Source organism: Bos indicus, chromosome 11 (genome assembly GCF_029378745.1).
Source record: "Bos indicus isolate NIAB-ARS_2022 breed Sahiwal x Tharparkar chromosome 11, NIAB-ARS_B.indTharparkar_mat_pri_1.0, whole genome shotgun sequence".
NCBI lineage: Eukaryota > Metazoa > Chordata > Mammalia > Artiodactyla > Bovidae > Bos > Bos indicus.
In genome coordinates, this window is record NC_091770.1 from 71,880,232 (window position 1) to 71,902,253 (window position 22,022).

Genomic DNA, 22,022 nt, shown 5'->3' on the forward strand with positions numbered 1-22,022 from the left:
ACAGAAACATATGCAAGCCAGAGAACAAGAGGTAAAAGAAAAAGAGATAAGCAAGCTGCTTAATAAAACTTAAAACATTCTCTTCTCTGGTGCCTTTCCAATACTTAGAAACACAAAAAACCGTATGCTCAGGTTTTACAAAAATTAACTTTCTCTAGTATAAATGTCTCTCGTATATCTACTCCTCCCCAAAGCACTGCATATACAATTGCAGTTGATTAATGATGGCGGGAAATTCTATGCCACTTTTCCAATCAGGAAATGAGTCATAAACCCTCCCTTTGAAACTGCGTTAAGTCCTGTGATTCTTTTGACAAACAGCATGCTATGAAAATGATACTGAACAAATTCTGAAGCTAGGCCTAAGACATCTGAGCTTTTCCTTTATGTTCTTGGAATATTCTTCTTGAGAATTCAGTCACCATGTATCCTGGTGGTAACCCAACTACAATGCAAGATAGAGAGGCCATATGGGCAGCCAATATCCCAGGTGAAGTGGCTGCTTAGAAGCCATTCAACACTCAGAACTTCCAGCTAAAAGCAACCCATAAATGATTCCAGCTGATGTCATGTATTACTACAACTGCCCTCTGAGTGTGGATAGAACTGGTGATTTACAGAACTGTTAATAAAGTAATCAATGTTTTAACTCTTTCACGTGCTTTGTCACAAAGGAATAAATAACTGAAACAACAGCAGATATTTGATCAACATTTAATGACTAGATGAAAGAGAAAGAACCACCTGGTTAGGACACTGAATGCGATGATACTTCTTGATATCTGACTTCCATTTGTGTAGTACTTCTTGGCTGAAGGTCGGTAGCCCAGGACGAGTATATTTTAACTATAAGACAGGAAACATTTTATTGGAGGAACAACTTTCAACCAAAATATCCCATAAGTAAGAGAATTATGTGAGCTCTTCAGGTCATGTAATTCTGGAGTTACGGAAGTATATTTTTTTTTTTTTCAGAAGTATATTTTCATACACAAAAAACATGGCACACCAGGCTTCCCTGTCCATCACCAACTCCCAGAGATTGCTCAAACTCATGCTCATCAAGAAGGATCTTAAGATCCAACTTAAGATCTTAAGGATCTTAAGATCCTTTTAAGTTCCTGAAACATATTATGTATGTTTCAAAACATCGCCTACTGTTTTGTCTTAAAACAGTTTGACTTTTAACAGAAGACAGGAGACTTTCAGATATAACATTTCATCTAAAGTTGAAAATTAAAAAGCTAGTGACAGAGCATTACACAGTAAAAATATTTGTTACAAGAGAGAGAGAAAGCAATACAGATATGTCCTCTCTCTATATATGTATACATTACACTCAAGAAATATATATATACTTAATAGAAAAGAAGAGAAGCAAAAAGCAAAGGAGAAAAGGAAAGATACAAGCATCTGAATGCAGAGTTCCAAAGAATAGCAAGGAGAGATAAGAAAGCCTTCCTCAGTGATCAATGCAAAGAAATAGAGGAAAACAACAGAATGGGAAAGACTAGAGATCTCTTCAAGAAAATTAGAGACACCAAGGGGACATTTCATGCAAAGATGGGCTCCATAAAGGACAGAAATGGTATGGACCTAACAGAAGTAGAAGATATTAAGAAGAGATGGCAAGAATACACAGAAGAACTATACAAAAAAGATCTTCATGACCCAGATAATCACAATGATGTGATCACTGACCTAGAGCCAGACATCCTGGAATGTGAAGTCAAGTGGGCCTTAGAAAGCATCACTAGGAACAAAGCTAGTGGAGGTGATGGAATTCCAGTTGAGCTATTTCAAATCCTGAAAGATGATGCTGTGAAAGTGTTGCACTCAATATGCCAGCAAATTTGGAAAACTCAGCAGTGGCCACAGGACTGGAAAAGGTCAGTTTTCATTCCAATCCCAAAGAAAGGCAATGCCAAAGAATGCTCAAACTACTGCACAACTGCACTCATCTCACATGCTAGTAAAGTAATGCTCAAAATTCTTCAGGCCAGGCTTCAGCAATACATGAACCGTGAACTTCCAGATGTTCAAGCTGGTTTTAGAAAAGGCAGAGGAACCAGAGATCAAATTGCCAACATCCGCTGGATCATGGAAAAAGCAAGAGAGTTCCAGAAAAACATCTATTTCTGCTTTATTGACTATGCCAAAGCCTTTGACTGTGTGGATCACAATAAAGTGTGGGAAATTCTGAAAGAGATGGGAATACCAGACCACCTGACCTGCCTCTTGAGAAACCTGTATGCAGGTCAGGAAGCAACAGTTAGAACTGGACATGGAACAACAGACTGGTTCCAAATAGGAAAAGGAGTACGTCAAGGCTGTATATTGTCACCCTGCTTATTTAACTTCTATGCAGAGTGCATCATGAGAAACGCTGGACTGGAAGAAACACAAGCTGGAATCAAGATTGCCGGGAGAAATATCAACAACCTCAGATATGCAGATGACACCACCCTTATGAAAGAAAGTGAAGAGGAACTAAAAACCCTCTTGATGAACGTGAAAGTGGAGAGTGAAAAAGTTGGCTTAAAGCTCCACATTCCGAAAACGAAGATCATGGCGTCCCGTCCCATCACTTCATGGGAAATAGATGGGGAAACAGTGGAAACCGTATCAGACTCTATTTTTTTTGGCTCCAGAATCACTGCAGGTGGTGATTGCAGCCATGAAATTAAAAGACGCTTACTCCTTGGAAGGAAAGTTATGACCAACCTAGATAGCATATTCAAAAGCACAGACGTGACTTTGCCAACAAAGGTCCATCGAGTCAAGGCTATGGTTTTTCCTGTGGTCATGTATGGATGTGAGAGTTGGACTGTGAAGAAAGCTGAGCACCGAAGAATTGATGCTTTTGAACTGTGGTGTTGGAGAAGACTCTTGAGAGTCCCTTGGACTGCAAGGAGATCCAACCAGTCCATTCTGAAGGAGATCAGCCCTGGGATTTCTTTGGAAGGAATGATGCTGAAGCTGAAACTCCAGTATTTTGGCCACCTCATGCGAAGAGTTGACTCATTGGAAAAGACTCTGATGCTGGGAGGGATTGGGGGCAGGAGGAGAAGGGGAGACAGAGGATGAGATGGCTGGATGGCATCACTGACTCGATGGACGTGGGTCTGGGTGAACTCCGGGAGTTGGTGATGGACAGGGAGGCCTGGCGTGCTGTGATTCATGTGGTCGCAGAGTCGGACATGACTGAGCAACTGAACTGAACTGAATAGAAATATATGTATATAGGTCAAAAGATAGAAATCAAAATGTTAACCGCAGTATTCTCTGGGTGCTAGAATTTTGAGTGATTTTTATTTTGCTTATCTGCATTTATCATTTTTCTTCACTGAAATCATGTTAATTTTTGATATTCAAAAAATTCTAACACCAAAAACTTAAGGTTCAACCTGAAAGAATGTGAGAAGACTCAGAGAACAGAACACCTAGTATATCCTTATACTACAAAATTAGAATTATTCCCAGCACTTTCTTTCACATGTTTTGACACCAGTTGGTCTCTTCTTACAACTAGAACTAGTTTCCAGTGACTTTTTTTTTGACCATGCTTTGAGTCATGCAGGATCTTACTTTCCCAACTAGGGATCAAACTCAAACCCCCTGTATTGGAAGCACAGAGTTTTAACCACTGGACCACTAGAGAAGTCCTGTTAACTAGTTTACAGAAAAAAGTTGTAACATCTGCAGAGATAGTTCTTACAAAGTTCACCATTGGTAACAGATAGTTGCATTTCTGGTGAGTAAAGAATCCTCCTACTTGAAAAATCAAAAGTATCTGAAAGGAAGCTGATTCTCTGAGATAGAAAGACAGAACCAAGTCTGTAGAGGTAATAGGTGAAGTAAGGAAAGTAAACTAAAGAACCTTTGATAAATCAGAGTACAGAACTGGTTGTTAATATTTGCTTTATGTATTTAACAACAAAAATGGAGAAACTGACCGTAACACAGTATCAGCATGGGATTTTAACACCCCATTTACATCAACAGACAGATCATCCAGACTGAAAATCAACCAGGAAAATTCACCTTAAATGACACATTATACCACATGGACTTAATATACTAAATATATATATTCCATCCAAAATCAACAGAATTCACAGTATTTGTATGTTTCATGTATTTAACAGGTTTCCCCAATGGCTCAGCGGATAAAGAATCTGCCTGCAATGCAGGTGACGCAGGTTCAATCCCTGGGTCAGGAAGATCCCCTGGAGGAGGAAATGGCAATCCACTCTAGAATTCCTGCCTGAAAAACCCCATGGACAGAGGAGCATGGTGGGCTACAGTCCAAGGGTTGCAAAGAGTCGGACACAACTGAGCATGAGCACCCTGAGCGAATACATATTTTTAATTGTTATGTCTTCTTGTTGGATTGATTCCTTTATCATTATGTCATGTACTTTGTTTCTTGCTATACTCTTTAAGTTCTATTTTGTCTGATATAAGTATTGAACAACTTTCTGTTTCCATTTGCATGGAATACCTTTTTTCATCACCTCACTTTCAGTCAGTCAGATCTGAAATGAGTCTCTCTTAGACACCATATATACAGATCTTATTTTCATATCCATTCAGTCACTTTGCCTTCTGATTGGAATATTTAGTCCATTTACATCTAAAGTAATTATTGACAGATATGTACTTACTGTGTTTAGTTAACTGTTCTCAGGTTATCTATTCTTCTTTGTTCCTTTTTCTTCTTTTGGTCTCTTCCCTTGTGATTTGATGACTATCTTTAGTGACAGTTTTGGATTCCTTTCTCTTTTTCATGTTTATCTATTACAGATTTTTGGTTTGTGGTTATCAAGAGGTTTACATATAGCAACCTTGAAAGTGTCAGTTGCTCAGTCGTGTCTGACTCTTGGGACCCCATGGACTATAGCAAGCCAGGATACTCTGTTCATGGAATTCTCTAGGAAAGAATACTGGAGTGTTGTAGCCATTCTATTCTCCAGGGGCTATTCCCAACCCAGGGATCAAGCCCAGGTCTCCTGCACTTCAGGCAGATTCTTTACCATCTGAGCCGCCAGAGGAAACCCAATAGCAAGCCACATATAAATACGTACTTGCTGTTCCCTTGAGTTTGAAGGCATTCTAACAACCCTGCATTTTTATTCTATCCCCATCAAATGTTTTAGACATATTCTACATCTTTTTATTTTATATATCCTTAAGTCCCTTTAACATTTTTTACAAAACTGATTTAGTGGTGCTGAACTCCTGTAGCTTTTACTTGTCTTGTAAAATCTTTTCTCTCTCCTTCAAATCTGAATGACAGCCTTGCTGGGTAGGGTACTTGGTTGTAGGTTTTTTCATGGTTTTAAATACATTATGTTACCCGCTTCTGGCCTGTAAAGTTTCTGCTGAAAAGTCAACTGATAGTCCTATGGGAGTTCTCTTGTACATATTCTGTTGCTTTGCTGCTTTTAAGATTTTTTTTCTTTCATTTTTGGGCTCACTACCCCCAGTCAGTGCAACTCTATTTTTAGCATATAAAATGGTGTTTTGCATAAGCTTTTATTTGGGAAAAGAAAGTAGGTGGCAAGAGGAGGTCTACTGCTATAAAAACAAACTGAAACAAATAAGAGGACTTCTTACCTAAACTAAATATTAAACTACTACATATGAACTAACAAAGTAAAAACACACTGGGCAAAGACCAAACAAAAATCTGGGAATTCAAGTTCCCCTGGAAGTAGTCTCAAATTAAGAGAGCTCCTTAAAGAACTTCTGAAAAAGACTGTCACTCTAAGACCTACATGAATTCAAACACTGAAGCCGGATCATATGTACTCCATCTCCGTGGATAAAGGAGCAAAATACTATTTGTCACGTAATTCAAATGTGTTTACCTTTCTGCACGTAGTAAGCACAATATCAGACATAACGGTTCAAAATTAATACAAGTTTCTGCCTCACCTTCCGATCATCAGGTACCAGATCCTGAAGCACCTTTCTTTTAGGCCATTCCTTGGCCAGTTCAGCAGAGGCCAGTTCCTGCAGGTGGTATACAGCTATCTTGGCAGAACGCCTTTGAACTCGGCCTCCACTCTTTGACTCCAAGCTCATGTCTTTCAAGCACTCTGGCTGTCCTGACTCTGGAAAGAAGGATATCTGCAAGAATAAGACATGGTAAAACACAGGCCTGAGAAATGGTTTCCATTAGAGCCAGTGATTAAAGGCTGTCCTTCCTGCCCTAAAAATCAAAATAATTCTTTACTAGCTTGCTAACCACATGGAGTATCAAGCTCCATCATCTTACTGCATATTTTACTGGTAAAAAAAGCTTCTTAGCAGGATAAAATCTCTTGTGTTGTGCCAAGTGGTTAAAAATCAAGACATACCCACATACCCATATAAAAAGAAATAAACATGCATCATAGCCCTAGATATAAACCATAAAAAGTATGAAATTCTAGGAGAAACCTAGGGAGAACATTCTTATGATCCTGGGCATGAAGGGTTCTATGCGTCCACTTCGTTAGGCTATTGTCATCAGTTAATCAATCAAACATTAATCTAGTTTTAATTTTAAGGTAAATCTAATTCATCTCCATAGTCAGCTGACTTTAAGTAAGACAGGTGTGACAGAAAAAAAGAGACAAGAAAGATTCCCAAGGTGAGAGAGACTCAATACTGTTGCTGACTCAAACACGAATGGGCCCATGAGCCAAAGGTTGCAGGTGGCCTTCAGAAGCTGAGCACATCCCCCAGCAAGCAAAGAAATAAGGTCCTATACCTGCATGGAACTGAATTCTTAATTAAGCTTAATGCTTAATGAGCCTGCAAACAGATCCACCCCTCAAGCCTCCATAAAGGAACAGTCCTACTAACACTTTGAGTCCAGTCTGATGAGGTTTTACGCAGGGGAACCAGCTGAGCCTGGACTTCTGGCCTAATAAACTGTGAGATAATACACTTAAATTGTTTAAGCCATTAATTTTATGATGACTGTTTTACTGCAGCAAAAGAAAATTATACATCCTACTGAGCAAAGATATCTTAGCTATAACAACAAAAGCATTATCCATGAAGGGAGAAAAAAGACAAACTGAACTTTATGAAAATTAAGAATTCTGCCCTTTGAAAAACACTATAAAAAATGCAAAGACAAACTAAGCCCAGAAGAAAATATTTGTAAAACATGTATCTGCTTAAAGACTTGTGTCCAGAATCTATTTTTTTTAATTCAAAATATATTTAAAACTTAATGAAAGTGAAAGTTGCTTAACTGTGTCCGACTCTTTGCGACCCCATGGACTATACAGTCCATGGAATTCTCCAGGCCAGAATACTGGAGTGGGTAGCCGTTCCCTTCTCCAAGGGATCTTCCCAACCCAGGGATTGAACCCAGGTCTCACACACTGCAGGCAGATGCTTTACCAGCTGAGCCACAAGGGAAGCCCAAGAATACTGGAGTGGGTAGCCTATCCCTTCTCCAACAGATCTTCCTGACCCAGGAATCAAACTGGGGTCACCTGCATTGCAGGTGGATTCTTTACCAACTGAGCTATCAGGGAAGCCAGGCAAGAATACTGGAGTGGGTTGCCATGCCCTCCTCTAGGGGATCTTCCCGACGCAGGGATCAAACCCAGAACTCCCATATTGCAGGTGGATTCTTTACCTTCTGAGCCACCAGGGAAGCCCTAAAACTTATTAGTAAAACAACAAATACTCCAACAATAAAATGAACAAAGGATTTCAATAGACTCTTCACTAAAGAAGAAATTTCACTAAAGACTGACATTGCCAATAAGCACATGAAAAGACAGTCAACATCACTAGTCATTAGGGAAGTGCAAATTTAAAAACAGCAGTAAAATACCACTATATTCTACTAGAATGGATTTCAAAAATGAACCTGACAATAGCCAAGAGTTGATAAACATGTAAAGCAACTAAAATTCTCATATGCTGCTGGTGAGAAAATGGCTCAGCTGCTTTGGAAAAGTTTGGCCGTTTCTTATAAAGGTAAACATACATTTATCATATGACCTAGCAATCCCATTCCTAAGGTTTTATTTACCCAAGAGAAATTAAAACTTATTTTCATACAAAAACCTTTATGTAAATATTTACAGCAGCTTATTCCTAATTGCCAAAAACTAAAAACAACTAAAATGCTCTTCAACTGGTGAATGGATAAACAACTTGTGAAACATCCTAGACAGAATGGAATCCTAGACAGAAACAAAATAGAAAAAACTAATGATACATGTAAGACATGGACAAGTTTCAAGTGTATTATGCTTAGAGGAAGAAGTCAGACTCAAAAAGGTATATACTGTACAACTTCATCTATATAACATTCCCAAAAAGGCAAAACTATAAGGACATGAAATATATCAGTGGTCAGCCAGCTGGGAGTGGGAAGAACAACTGACTACAAAGGTACACAAAAGAATTTGGGGGGAATGATTAAACTGTTCTATATCTTGATTGTGGTAGTAGTTATATATGTTTTTCTCAGAACTCTTGTACACTAAAAAGGGTGAATATTAATTACCATATCTAAACTATACCTTGAAACTTAGTGCTAAAAAGGAACAAGAGGTGGGGGAGCCTAGAAATGTAATGAGGAAAAGAAAAAGTCAGGATGAGAAAACTGGAATAGAGGGACAGAACCAGCTGGATAGAGTCCCATAAAATTTCTAGCTAAGGGAGAATGCCTTATGCCTTAAAAATATAGTATTGAATTTACTTCAACCCAGACTATACAATAAACTTTGATTTCTCTAACCTAATAGTGATCAAACAGCAGAAAGAAGAGCACAAGAAACAAGGAAAAAGAGAACAAAAACATTCAGAATAAAAGGAACTACAAATGAGGAACCAAGGATATACAAAGATGTAGCAGCAAAGCAGTCACCACAGAATAAACCCCTAAACAGGGTCTGGAAAGTAATCAGTACTCACAGGACCATGCTCTGACCTCAGGTGATACGCAAGTCCAGCCTTCGATCTATACGGTTTTCCACAGTGGTGACATTTCAGGGTCATTTTCTCCAGCTCAGCAGCCCCTTTGCCACATTTTCTCACATGGTACAGATATCCCATGATGCTGGTGAAGCTACTAGAGCAACTCTGAACACAGGAGAAAGGCCTGTATTTTAATCTTACATATTTTGATATGACCTCTAATTTCTAAAGAGCCATATCACACAACTAGACCCTGATATTACTAGACCCTCTCCAACATTCCCCACTGGCACAACCCTTCCTTTTTCCCTGGCCCGACTGCAATCCTTTCTACCACCAAGCATGAAGTTCAACCAATTTAGTAAGCATTCAACAAACTAGAACTGTATACCTCCTCTGTGTCAGAGCTTCCTCCTTGATCTATTATCGAACTCCATCCCAATACCAAATACCCAGCAATATCAAAGTTTCTCACATGAAGTTACTACGATCCTCTTTATCACACAAAAGAAAGGATGACAAAGAAACTCCTTCAAACAAAAGGAAAAGGGAGACACACACATTTCTGGAGATGAGAAAGAAAATAAAGAACTGTTAATGAGTTCAGGAGACCTTGAAAATCAGAAGTCAGTCTGATGCTGGAAGATGACACAAAACTAGGTCTGTAAGGGAGGAGGAGACATGGGAGCAAGTAACAGAAAGACACTGACCTGAGGCTCCAGGCAGAAGGAGTTGCTGTCTTTGGGCTCTTACCTCACGCATGCATCTCAGCTTTCCCAGTCTCTTGAGAACTGTTCGGAGACGTTCCCTCTCACTTGGCTCATCTATTTCATCTCCAGCCTTTAAAATGGGCTAGAAAACCAGAGAAACAAACAGGCAGATGTTTCACAGAAAAAAATTCCATGAGGAGAATCAAGGACTGGACTAGAACCTAAGCTGATGATCACGAAATCTAAGTTATCTGACTCCTGGCTTTCTTCATCTTCTCCTTAACAGTAAAGTGAATGTAAAGGAACTAAGAGTTAAAAGCCTCTATCTCCCAGGATATGAACCTTTGGGCTACCCTAAACACACAAATACCTCAAATACTTCCATATCCACATTTCATTGTGTGTAACTCTTCTATCAAAAGGATCTCTTCTTCCTTACAACCCTATAAAGTCCCAGAGCTTCAGCCATCTCCACTGAGGTATCTACACTCATCCAAGTAAAGACATCCAAATATCACATGTTCATGAAGGACAGAAGACACTCTTACCAAGCTATTATGATTTGCCATGACGTGATACTTCATCCCTGCTAGTGAACGAAGCTGTTTCCCACAATGATGACAAGTAAACATTTCCTACAAGGGAAAAATGCTGCTCAGTGCCAAACTGTTCAACAAAGAAACAGAATGTCACAAAGTCTTATGCAAATGGTCTCATCTATATCTTCATTTCCCAAATTATATAATAATAATGAATCTCAAAATGCCCCAAATTCACTGTCATGTCCTCAAGGGCAAAAAGGTAACAGCTATGCATTTTTAAAATAATAAGAACTACCATTTACTGAATGCCAGTATTTGTCCAGAAATGGGACAGGCACTTAGCATCAAGTACTTCTTTTTTATCCTCACGACTTACACAGGTAGCTACTTTATAAATGTGAAAATTGAGGTCCACAAATGAAAAGCTAAATGACCCAACAAGTAAGTGGCTGAATGACGATTCAAACCAAAGTCTGTCAGACTCTTTATGACACAATGCTGCCTCTTCTCCACAATAATCAGCATATCCAACACAGTGTCGGAGGTTTCAGTTTGGGTAAAAATTCCTAAGAGTTATGAAATGCCACAAATTATCTAACCTGTTTGCAGTTTTCCATGTGTTTCTTTAAGCCCTCTATGGTCTTTCTCCCCACTGCCTGGCAGGTAGGACAGGAGACACTGCCTTTATCCACAATTTCTAAGTACCACTGCTCCTCTAAGCTGCCTACAAAGGAGAGAAAGGAACACTTAAAATTTGCAGTATTCTCCAGAAACAAAAAGCACAATCTCAGACTCGAGGAAAAGTATCATAAAGTGGCTTTTTCTCTTCTTGGGGGAAAGACTCTTGCTGTATATAACTTCTAGAAATAATTTTTTTCAGACAGTGAAGAGTTTCCGAAACTCCTACTCAATTCCCATGACACAAACCATCCAAGAAGCACTCCCAAGCCCAGTGGCTTATAGAAATGGACAATAATTTTTTCCCCAGTTTTACTGACCTATAAGTGACAATGAGTAACATTTTTCATAGCAGCATGTAAAAGTGCGATATGTAACTGAGATATGTAACAATCAGTGTGCTAAGTGTTTGTATGTGCCAGAGATTGGTGAATGTTTTTATCCCATTTAATTTTCACAATTCTGACTGCTTTATTATTCCTATTTAGAGACAAGGAAACTGAAGTTTGCAGAAATTAAGACACAGGTCAAAGAATTAACAAAGAGCCAAAATTTGAACGAACATGACTTATCTTCTAATCTATGTCCTTAGTAAGTGCCTCCTAAAGAAATGCTTTGGTACATCATTCCTTTACCAACAGCAACAACAAAAAAGACAGAATGAGAGAACTAGATCTCACAAAGCTTCCGAAAGCATACCTGCTGCATAAGCTGGTGGTTCCTTCCGAATACGGCGAGTCTGGGCTTTGGGATTAGGCTGAGCTTTAGGCCGCTGCTTCCTCCCTGATGCAAAACAGAAACTTGAAGCCTGACACATCACCTCTGCTGATCCTGCGCTACCACCAAAATCTCTTCCCTCCTCAACATGCTCTGCCCCACTCCCTCAATCAACTGACTCCCTTAAGTCAAGAGAGAAGAAAAGGGTAAAAAATAAGGCAAGTTGGAGGCCATTCCTTGCCAAAAAATTCAAAGGGCTCAGAAGTGCTTAAGGGCCAAAACCTAAGGTTCCTTTCACCTTCAAAGAACAAAACCTAGGCACCCAGGGAAGAAGAATTAGCAAAGTTACTCCCTTACCATAAAGCTTATGCTTCTTCTGAGGAAATTCTCGATAGTCTTCATCTTCTTCCTGCCTGGGTTTCCTTTTTCCTTTGGTTGACACTCCACCTGGCCCTGAAATAACACAAGAAAACAAAACAAAATCTTAGTATGGTTTATATGTGAACATCTGGGCCTGCCGCTAAATCATCTATCACAAGATCATGAAAGGAAAAAGATCATCAGCGAGCGAGGCCTCAAGAAGTTTTTTAGGGAAGTTGATATAACTTTCCATTAATTGACTCAACCTCCCCTTTTCCTTCTGTACTGTTCTCCATTTCAAGTAATTCATTGTTCCCTGTGAATAATAAGGTCCTTTAGGCAGTGTGATTTGTTTGATCCTGATTTGAGGCTAACTGTCCAAGATAAAGGGCTCCTAAGAACCCTTCAGACTATAACCACTAAGAAAATTCTACTTAGAATAGCCCTTTTACCACCTGCCCCTAAACCTTCAACAGAGGATCACTCTAGAACAATGGAAAAAAAAGTTCAATTCATATGAAAAGGAAAGGTGATACCAGTATAGCCTAGAGAAATAAGATCTGCAGACTTTCACTTAGTAAAATAGAGGAACAGTTCATGAAACTAATAATATGTGACAGCCTGACACCTTAAAAAATTTCAAGGGAGTTCCCTGGCTGTCCAGTGGTTAGGACTCAGTGCTTTCACTGCTGGGTCCCGGGTTTAATCCTGTGTTGGGGAACTAAGATCCCACAAGCTGCATAGCACAGCCAAAAGAAAATTCAATCACTAATAAGAAACACATATGTGGTACTTAATACTTTAAAAGTCATTTACAATAGCTACCTCAAAATACTGGAGAAAGAAACGGCAACCCACTCCAGTATTCTTGCCTGGGAAATCCCATGGACAGAGGAGCCTGGTCTACAATCCATAGGGTCACAAAGAGTCAGATACAACTTAGCGACTAAACCACGACCTCAAAATGTAAGTAGAGAGTTCTCTGTCTTTGGAATAAGATAGAATAAGATAACAATACTGATACCTTCTACATGGGAAGCAGCAGCTGACTTGATCCTTCTCATCTTCATCCAGTAGGTAGATTTTCGGAAAGATGCTGGAAAATCACTCACTGGTTCACATGAAGAAGCAGATGATGAGCCGCTTAAGGAGTCATCGTGAGGGATAGTGTACTGGAAACTATTATCCTTTATGGAGCATTGGGTCCTGCTACTAACATGACACAAAGAGAAATACCACAAAGGGTGGTCTGGGATAAAGTTCCTATTAATTGTATTATATCCTAAGAAGATAATCAAGTTGGTTACCTGTGCAAAAAAACTAAGAAGCCTGATAACAAAAACAATTTAGATTGTAATTTTTTAACAAAACAGCTGGCCTGATACAATACATAAAATTGTTATTATACTTTACTGTAATCAGAAAGAATAAACACTCTCCATAATGATCACTTTATAGCCAAAATAGGTATTCTTTCCTAAATTCATCAAATAAAAGAAAGTAGTAAAAGTAACAGGGTGTTTGATGACCCTTCAGAAGATCCCCTGGTCTATTGGAAGGTATATCCAGGCTTCTCTATTTCTCTGGCAGAGGGACAGTAACCAAATAGTACCCCTGAGAATAAAGAAGGAAAAGAACAGTTTGTAGGCTCTAGTCTGATCCATCTTCCTTTTCCCTTAGCCTCAGCCCTAAACCTTGATGTCAGAGCACCCTGTCTTACTTAAGCAACATGATACTTAGATTTCATAGCTAAAGGAAGGGAACTATCTTATCTGAGTTACACCGGCCAGAAATCTGGTATACAGCTAGATCCAAATTTCCAAATCTAAGACCAGTCACTTATATAGTTAACAAACTTTACTTAGTAGCAACACAGTATCTTCTAGGTGGCTCAAAGTGTGGTAGAGTAGCAGTTCTCAAGCTGTCGTCCAGGATCTCTGAGACACCCCTTTTCCAACCAACTGTGTGAGACCTGCCTTAGATTTATGGCAGATAGATTTAGAAAGGCCACACTGGATGCTGTATGAAAAAAATGACCCACAGAGGATGAGTGAATGAAAAGAGAAGAGTTGGCAGTTTGTTGCAACAGTATGGGTAAGAGATGACGAAAGCTTAAGCTTGAACTTGAACTAAAGTTTTGCAGTAGAGATGGCAAACCAACAAACTCAAGACAATACTTTAGAGGTAGAGTTGGTAAGAATTACACACAGAGGTCTGTGGTAGCAGGGAGTTAGAAGTAACACCGGTGACCATTCTTAGGGGGAAAAAAAGTAAAATGTGATACATGCTTACTACAGAATACTATGTAGTTGTTAGAAGCAAGAAACCATCTCTACACATCTACAAACATAACTAAAAAGCATATTGTGGAATAATAGCCAGGACATGGAAGCAACCTAGATGCCCATCAGCAGATGAATGGATAAGAAAGCTGTGGTACATATACACAATGGAGTATTACTCAGCCATTAAAAAGAATACATTTGAATCAGTTCTAATGAGATGGATGAAACTGGAACCTATTACACAGAGTGAAGTAAGCCAGAAAGAAAAACACCAATACAGTATACTAACGCATATGTATGGAATTTAGAAAGATGGTAACAATAACCCTGTGTACGAGACAGCAAAAGAGACACTGATGTATAGATCAGTCTTATGGACTCTGTGGGAGAGGGAGAGGGTGGGGAGATTTGGGAGAATGGCATTGAAACATGTATAATATCGTGTATGAAATGAGCCGCCAGTCCAGGTTCGATGCACGATACTGGATGCTTGGGGCTGGTGCACTGGGACAACCCAGAGGGAAGGTATGGGGATGGAGGAGGGAGGAGAGTTCAGGATGGGGAACACAGGTATACCTGTGGCAGATTCATTTCGATATTTGGCAAAACTAATACAATATTGTAAAGTTTAAAAATAAAATAAAATTTAAAAAAAGAAACAGAACAAGATCTATAGTACAATGTCAATTCAGTAAATTATCAAATACACAAACAGCACTAGCTATTTTACAAGGACTCAACTATTTAAGGACAAATATCAAACTTGTTAGTACGGCTGTCTCTGGGAGGATGGGGACTGACATGGGGATTGGAAAAACAGAAAAATAACAGGGACTTACAATGTCAGTATGCCACAAAAAGGGAAAAATGATTCTCAGCTCTCTGTACATGAGGTCCAATATTACAGCTTTAATATAGAAATGTCCCACTTTTGCATGGTGGCATACGCCCACTATAGCCCATTCCTCCTGCTGATTACAACTAAAAACTCTGGACCTCAAAAAGTAAACAAAAGCAGGTGGATTGTGCAGAAGAGTTAAAACTGGTAGAAGTGAGTTACACAGGTATGCTTTCTAGTTTTTTCCCTCTCACAAGTGGCTTTGCAATATGATGGGCTCCACCTGCAGACTGGCATGGACAGCTTAAATTCCAGTAGAAACTTTTTGGCCTTAGAATCCATGAAAAGGGGTCTCTACATACCAGAGAATGTGAGTGAATCACGGAGTAAAGGCAGGCAAAGAAGGTAATCTCATAATTCTGTGTACAAATCCACACAAATCACTGCTTAACCTGAGCTATGTATGTACGGAACATAGTCAAACCAGCTTAGCAAAGGGTTTGAAAAGTGTAATAAGATTTGAACAAAGCACACAAGTCTCAGACTAACCCCTGTGTTATCAGTGTGAAACAGATCCAAACCAATGTATTAAAAGACTGGAAAACTGAAAACAAGATTTGAAAAACCTGAAAAAGTCTAAAACTAACCCCTTAGCTCTAAACCATCATAAAAAAGACTCAAAGGAACTAAGATTGAACCAATGCCTTCGGAAGCAAGACAGAATTTATGGTCTAAACCTAAACAGAAATAAAAACAGCAACAATCCCCAGAGGATTCTAAAAAGACCCAGTCTACACAAATAACATTCACAATCTTGAGAATAAAAATCCAAAATTATGCAGCATACAAAGAACCCGTAAAATGCAAGCAATTCTTAAAGGACAGATGATAAACAGATGTTAGTGATGCAGATGATGGAACTATCCAAGTCTTTAAAGCAGCTATTACAACTACACTTCATGAAAGGAAAACACACTTGAAATAAAGGAAAATGCAGGAATTATCAGCAGAAAAATAAAAATCATAAAAAAGAACCAAATGAAATTTAAGAACTGAAAAATAACAAAAAAAAAAAAATTAAAAACTCACTGGATGGACTAGTAACAAAAGGGAGATGACAGTGGAAAGAATCTATGAACTTAAGACAGATCAGGAGAAATTATCCAATCTGAAGAACAAAGAGGGAAAAAGACTGAAGAACAGTCCACAGAGCCTCAACAGCCTGTGGATCAATATCAAAAGATCTAACCTAGATATAGTTGGAATCACAGAAGAAGAAAGAGAGAGACTAAGAAAAAATATTTTTTAAAAGGTTATGGTGGAAAAATTCCCCAAGTTTAATGAAAGACTTAAAATTTACAGATTCAAGGAGCTGTAAATCAAACACTTAATAGGATAAATTCAAAGAAAAACACACCTAGATGTATCTTAATGAAACTGTTTAAAACTGAAGATTAAAATAATCCAGAAAGCAGCTAGGAAAAAAATGACATTACAGAGAACAATGATTCAAATGATGATTTTCTCAACAGAAACCAAGGACAGAAGACAGCACAACATCATCTTTAAGATCCTGAGAGAAAAGATTCATCAACCTGAAATTCCATATTCAGTGAAAAATACCCTTAAGATGAAGAAAAACCAAGAAAATTTGTCACCAGCAGACCTGCTCTGCGAAAAATGCAAAGGGAAATAATTTCAACTGAAGGAAAAAATGACACTAGAGGGAAATTTGGATTTTTAATACTGAAGAAAGAGTAAGAGAAATGGTAAATAGGTGGATAGATATTAAAAACTGTTTAAAGCAAAATTTTAACATTATCTAGTAAGGTAAATGTAGATGTAACATATACAACAGCTATAATTTAATAGTCAGCAATAGGCAGTTAAAGCAATCTATATAGTTGTTAAGGCTTCTACATTTAAGCAAAATGGTTGGATATTAACTTTAAGTAGATGATGAAATGACAGGTATGTATATTGTAATTCTGAAAGCAACCATTACCAAATCTCTCCCCCACCAAAAATAAGGGGGGGGGGGAGTAAAAATTAAATAAAATAAAATGGAAGACTAAACATTTAAATAGTCCAAAAGAAGGTATACAGGAATAAAAAAACAAGGTAGAGAGAATAATTAAATGGCAAACTTAAATCCAATCATGTCAATAATTAATTTAAATGTTTACGGCCTAATTTCTCCAGGTGAAAGTCAGACATTGAGAGAGTAAATAAAAAAGTATTTTAATATAGGCTATCCACAAGAGGCACACTTTAAATATAAACGACATATGTGGATTGGAAGTAAAGGTATAAAACAATTATACTATGCCATCAGCAAACATATTAAGGCTGGAGTAGCTATTTTACTATCAGATAAAATAGACTCAAGACAAACAGTATTACCAGAGATAAAAAGAAACACTTCATAATAAAAATAACATCAGGAAGACATAATTACTCATTGTACATGTCTAACAACAGAGGCTCAAAGTATACAAAATCAAACTGACAGAAAAAGAAAAGCAGAGAATTCTACAAATCTTAGTCACCTGATGAGAAGAAATGACTCATTTGAAAAGACCCTGATGCTGGGAAAGATTGAAGGCAGGAGGAGAAGGGGACACAGAGGATGAGATGATTGGATGGCATCACCGACTCAATGGACATGAGTTTGAGTAAACTCCAGGAGTTGGTGATGGAAAGGGAGGCCTGGTGTGCTGCATTCCATGGGGTCACAAAGAGTCTGACACGACTGAGCAACTGAACTGATATGCAGATTTTTTTTAACAGATTTTTCACAGTTTGTTTACAAAGACGATCTAAGGAAATATATGAAACAATTACTAGAATTAAAAACGAATTTAGCAAGTGGCAGGATACAAGGTTAAAGTACAAAAGTTCAACTGTATTCGTAGCTGCTAGCAACAAGCAACTAGAAAATAGACTTATAAAAATAATAGCATCGACAATAACAAAAAACACAGGCATCTAGGAACAAATCTAGGAACCTAAAAACAAATCTAACAAAAGCCATCCAAGACCACCAGAATATTGTAAAGTAATTAGCCTCCAATTAAAATTTTTAAAAAAGCTATCCAAGACTTTTACAATGAACACTACAACACAATGGTAAGAAAAAATGAAGACCGAAACAAATGGAAAATATGCTCATAAATCAGAAAATACATTGTTAAAAACGGCAATTCTCCCTAAATCTACCTACAGATTCAATATATATACCAATCAATACTCCAGCATGCTTCCTTTTTTATTTTTATTTTAGCTTCTTTTTATAGATATGACAAACTGTAGAATTTATATTAAAAAGCAAAGAAAATATAACAGCTGAAACAATCTTGAAAAAACAAGAAAGTACATGACAACTGATTTCAAGATTTACTCTAATGCTACAGTATCAAGACAGTTCAGCATTAGCAAAAAAACAAACATATATATACATCAGTGGAATAGGATAACAGGAGTTCAGAAACAGACCCACACCTATATATGTTGTTGTTTAGTCACTAAGTTGTGTCTGGCTCTTTTTGTGACCCCATGGACTGTAGCCCACGAGGCTTCTCTGTCCATGGTGTTTTACAGGCAAGAATACTGTAATGGGTTGCCATGTCCTTCTCCAGGGGGATCTTCCTGACTTAGGGATCAAATTCATGTCTCCTGCATTGGCAGGTGGATTCTTTACCAGTGAGCCACCAAGGAAACCCACACCTATGTACATTTAACTGATTTTGGACAAAGGTGCAAAGGCAATTGAATAGGGAAAGGAAAATCTTTTCAACAACTAGATATATAAGAAATTAATACTGATCTTTATAGCACACCATGCATAAAAATTAACTGTAAATGAGCCATAGATCTGAATGCAAAACCTATAAAACACCTGGAAGAAAACACAGGAAAAAAATCTTTGCAATTAGAGATGGCAAAGTTTCCTTAAATAAAACAAAAAGCACAAAACATAAAAGGAAAGAATGATAAAATTCTTTTTATTTTTAATGATAAATTTAAAACTTTTGCTCTTCAAAAGATATCATTAGGAAAATGAAATGCAAACCACTGACTTGAAGAAATAGTCAAGATATATGTAACAAATGAACTGTATTAAAAAAAAATTTTTTTAATTAAATAGTACAATTTAATAGCGAGATGGAACTTTTCTTTTTTGGTGGCAAAAGACATGAACACACATCTGACAAAAGAAGATATATGAATGACCAATAAAATACATAAACAGATGTTTTACATCATTATTCATCAGGAAAATGCTAATTAAAACCAAAATGAAACACCACTATACACCATTAAAGTTGCTAAAATTAGAGACTTACTTTCATACACTGCTGGTAGGAATGTAAAATCTACCACCAACTTGCAAAATAACTTCTTAAAAAGTTAAACATACTCCTGACATATGAGCTAATCAACCTAAGATGGTAAATACCATCTTAATAAATATATATTAACTATTTCTCAAGAAAACAAAAATATTTTTCCACACAGAGACTTGCACATAATGTTCATGGCAGTCTTATTCTAACACCCCCACATTGAAAATAATGCAAACATCTCTCAGGTAGATGGCTAAACAAATTATGGTATATCCATAATGGAATTCTTTTTAGCAACAGAAACTATTTTTCACTTAAAATCATTATTCTGAGTGAAAAAAATCATGCAAAAAGAGGACATAGTGTCTGATTTCATTTATGTAAAATCCTAGAACATGCACACCACTGTACAGTGACAGCAAACAGGTCAGTGGGTGTCTGGCAACAGGAGTAGAGGGAGGAATGAATTGCAAAGAGACATGAGAAAACTTATGGGAGACAGGGAAACTTATCTTGATTGTGGTGACAGTTTCGTGGGTACTTACATTATGTCAAAGCTGAAGGTACTGTATACTTTCAATATATGCAGCCACTGCACTTCAATTATACCTCAGTGAAGGTATAAAAAAAAAATTTAATGGGAATAGCCAGTCCTCTAGGGCCAAAACCCACCATACCAAACAACGGGAATAATCTCTACCAGAAAGACTTGATAGTATCAACAGGCTATAAAGAGTCAAGTCCCATATGACTCCTCTTAGAAACATCCTCATAGGAATTTCTATACTATCAAGGTTGGACTCAGACATACCCAGCTCCCTGCTCATGAATAAGCATGAGTATAGTGAAATATCAATAGTTTATATGTCAGTGTGATTAACACCTTGAGGATTAAGTCAATGTGGATAGGGAATTCTCTCTCCAGGTCTCTTATTTTTAAAGCACTCAATAAAAACAATTCTCAAGTATTTTACAGTACTCATCAACTCAGGGTTTATTTATTTTTTATTATTTATTAAAAACCAGATTAATATCAAACTTCTTTTTCCTGGGGCTTCTGTGGTGGCTCAGTCAGTAAACAATCTGTCTACAATGCAGGAGACCCGGGTTTGATCCCTGGGTCGGAAAGATCCCCTGGAGAAGGAAATGGCAACCCAGCCCAGTCCAGTGTTCTTGCATGAAGAATTCCATGGACAGAAGAGTCTGGTGGGCTACTGTCCGTGGGGTCTCAAAGAGTCGAACATAACTGAGTGACTTTCACTCACTCACTCACTTTCCATAAATATGACAAGAAAAAGCTTTTGGCTCCAACAATGGCTATCATAATGGTAGGGACTTTAAAATAATTTGTTGTTTAGTCTTGGCTTCTTATCACGAAGATGAAAAGTTTAACCTATTTCCAACTCCTTTCTGATCTACCAAGAGTTTTTAAGAGCCCCTAGTTCATTCTCTAGGTGAAAAGTTATATTTTATTAGAAAAATATTTTAAGTTCATCTCAGTATCATCTACAGCCTTTTTTTATTCTACCCAAACCTTAAACACTGATTTTTTCCACGTTTTCATCCTTTACTTTTCTAATCTCAATTCTCACCAGTGATTCTCAAACTTCACAATATCCTAGACCAGTTAAAAATAGGGATTCTGATGCCGGATGATTCTGATTATCAATGGATGAGAGGCCATTATTAACCTTTACATTTCCTAACAATTACCCATTTGCTATTCCATTAAAACCTTTTACAAATTCACATTGTTATTTCTTCTGAAAAGCCAACAAAAAAATCCTTTTCCTTATGGTTAAATCCATTATTCCTTGACTTGAAAGTCTGTTTAGGAGTGATTTGCTCCGGTAACCCTTCCCTTCCAAACATCACTCCCCTTCCCAAAAGGCTATATACAATTCTTGAAATAAAAATATTTCATTACACATTATTGTGTTGATCTCCTTGTGTTTTTCATGTCTGTGTATCTAACCTATCAGACAACTGGCACAAAGCAGATATTTAGTAAACGTTACATGAAGGAACTAATCCTTTCTGAGTATCTCCTGAACAAGATTTTTTTTTGTATTAACAAATATGGAAAAGCTTAGAGCATTCAGTATACAATATAATAAACTAGTCTTGAAGCCAAGTAGTTTGAAAATATAAGTACTTATTCATTTTCATCAGTCCTTCCCAAGTTCATCAATGTATTCATGAGTACATATATGACGTCTAAAGAAATGCAGGGCTACAGAGTCACATTCCATTTTTATTATAATCCGTACTTTTTTTTTTGCAAGGGACCTTTTCCTCCCCCACACCAAGATTAGACCTGCACTGTCTTATCAGATGGCCACTAGCCACAGGTGGCTATTTAAATTTAAGTTAATCAACATACAATTTAAAATTCAGTTCCTCACTGTTACTAGCCACATTTCCAGTGCTATCATACTTGACAGTGTAAATACAGAATATTTTTATCATCACAGGAAGTTCTATTGGACAACGCTGGTGATACAATTATAAATGGACTGCAGAAAACCTCACTTACTTCTTAGCTCCCACGATCCTCGTGCTCCTCTGCTGCTTAAAGGGTGTGGGTCCCGGGGTCTAGCAAATGG

General features: G+C 37.7%; 1 protein-coding gene across 6 annotated transcripts in view; it reads right to left on the reverse strand.

The window, feature by feature from the left end:
- Nucleotides 1-22,022, reverse strand: part of ZNF512 (zinc finger protein 512) — a 73,867-nt gene that overhangs the window by 8,371 nt on the left and 43,474 nt on the right. For 2 of the 6 annotated variants that reach the window (XM_070798108.1, XM_019970507.2), the window contains exons 2-11: nucleotides 21,953-22,011; nucleotides 12,972-13,159; nucleotides 11,945-12,040; nucleotides 11,570-11,653; nucleotides 10,792-10,916; nucleotides 10,199-10,285; nucleotides 9,694-9,792; nucleotides 8,938-9,105; nucleotides 5,941-6,135; nucleotides 745-846 (exon numbers count right to left, since the gene is read on the reverse strand). In XM_070798108.1, coding sequence (XP_070654209.1) covers nucleotides 745-846; nucleotides 5,941-6,135; nucleotides 8,938-9,105; nucleotides 9,694-9,792; nucleotides 10,199-10,285; nucleotides 10,792-10,916; nucleotides 11,570-11,653; nucleotides 11,945-12,040; nucleotides 12,972-13,159; nucleotides 21,953-22,011 — 1,203 coding nt within the window. Of the gene's footprint in view, nucleotides 1-744; nucleotides 847-5,940; nucleotides 6,136-8,937; nucleotides 9,106-9,693; nucleotides 9,793-10,198; nucleotides 10,286-10,791; nucleotides 10,917-11,569; nucleotides 11,654-11,944; nucleotides 12,041-12,971; nucleotides 13,160-21,952; nucleotides 22,012-22,022 lie in introns of those variants that run through there. The other 4 variants (XM_070798107.1, XM_070798109.1, XM_070798110.1 and 1 more) reach the window with 4 other exon arrangements.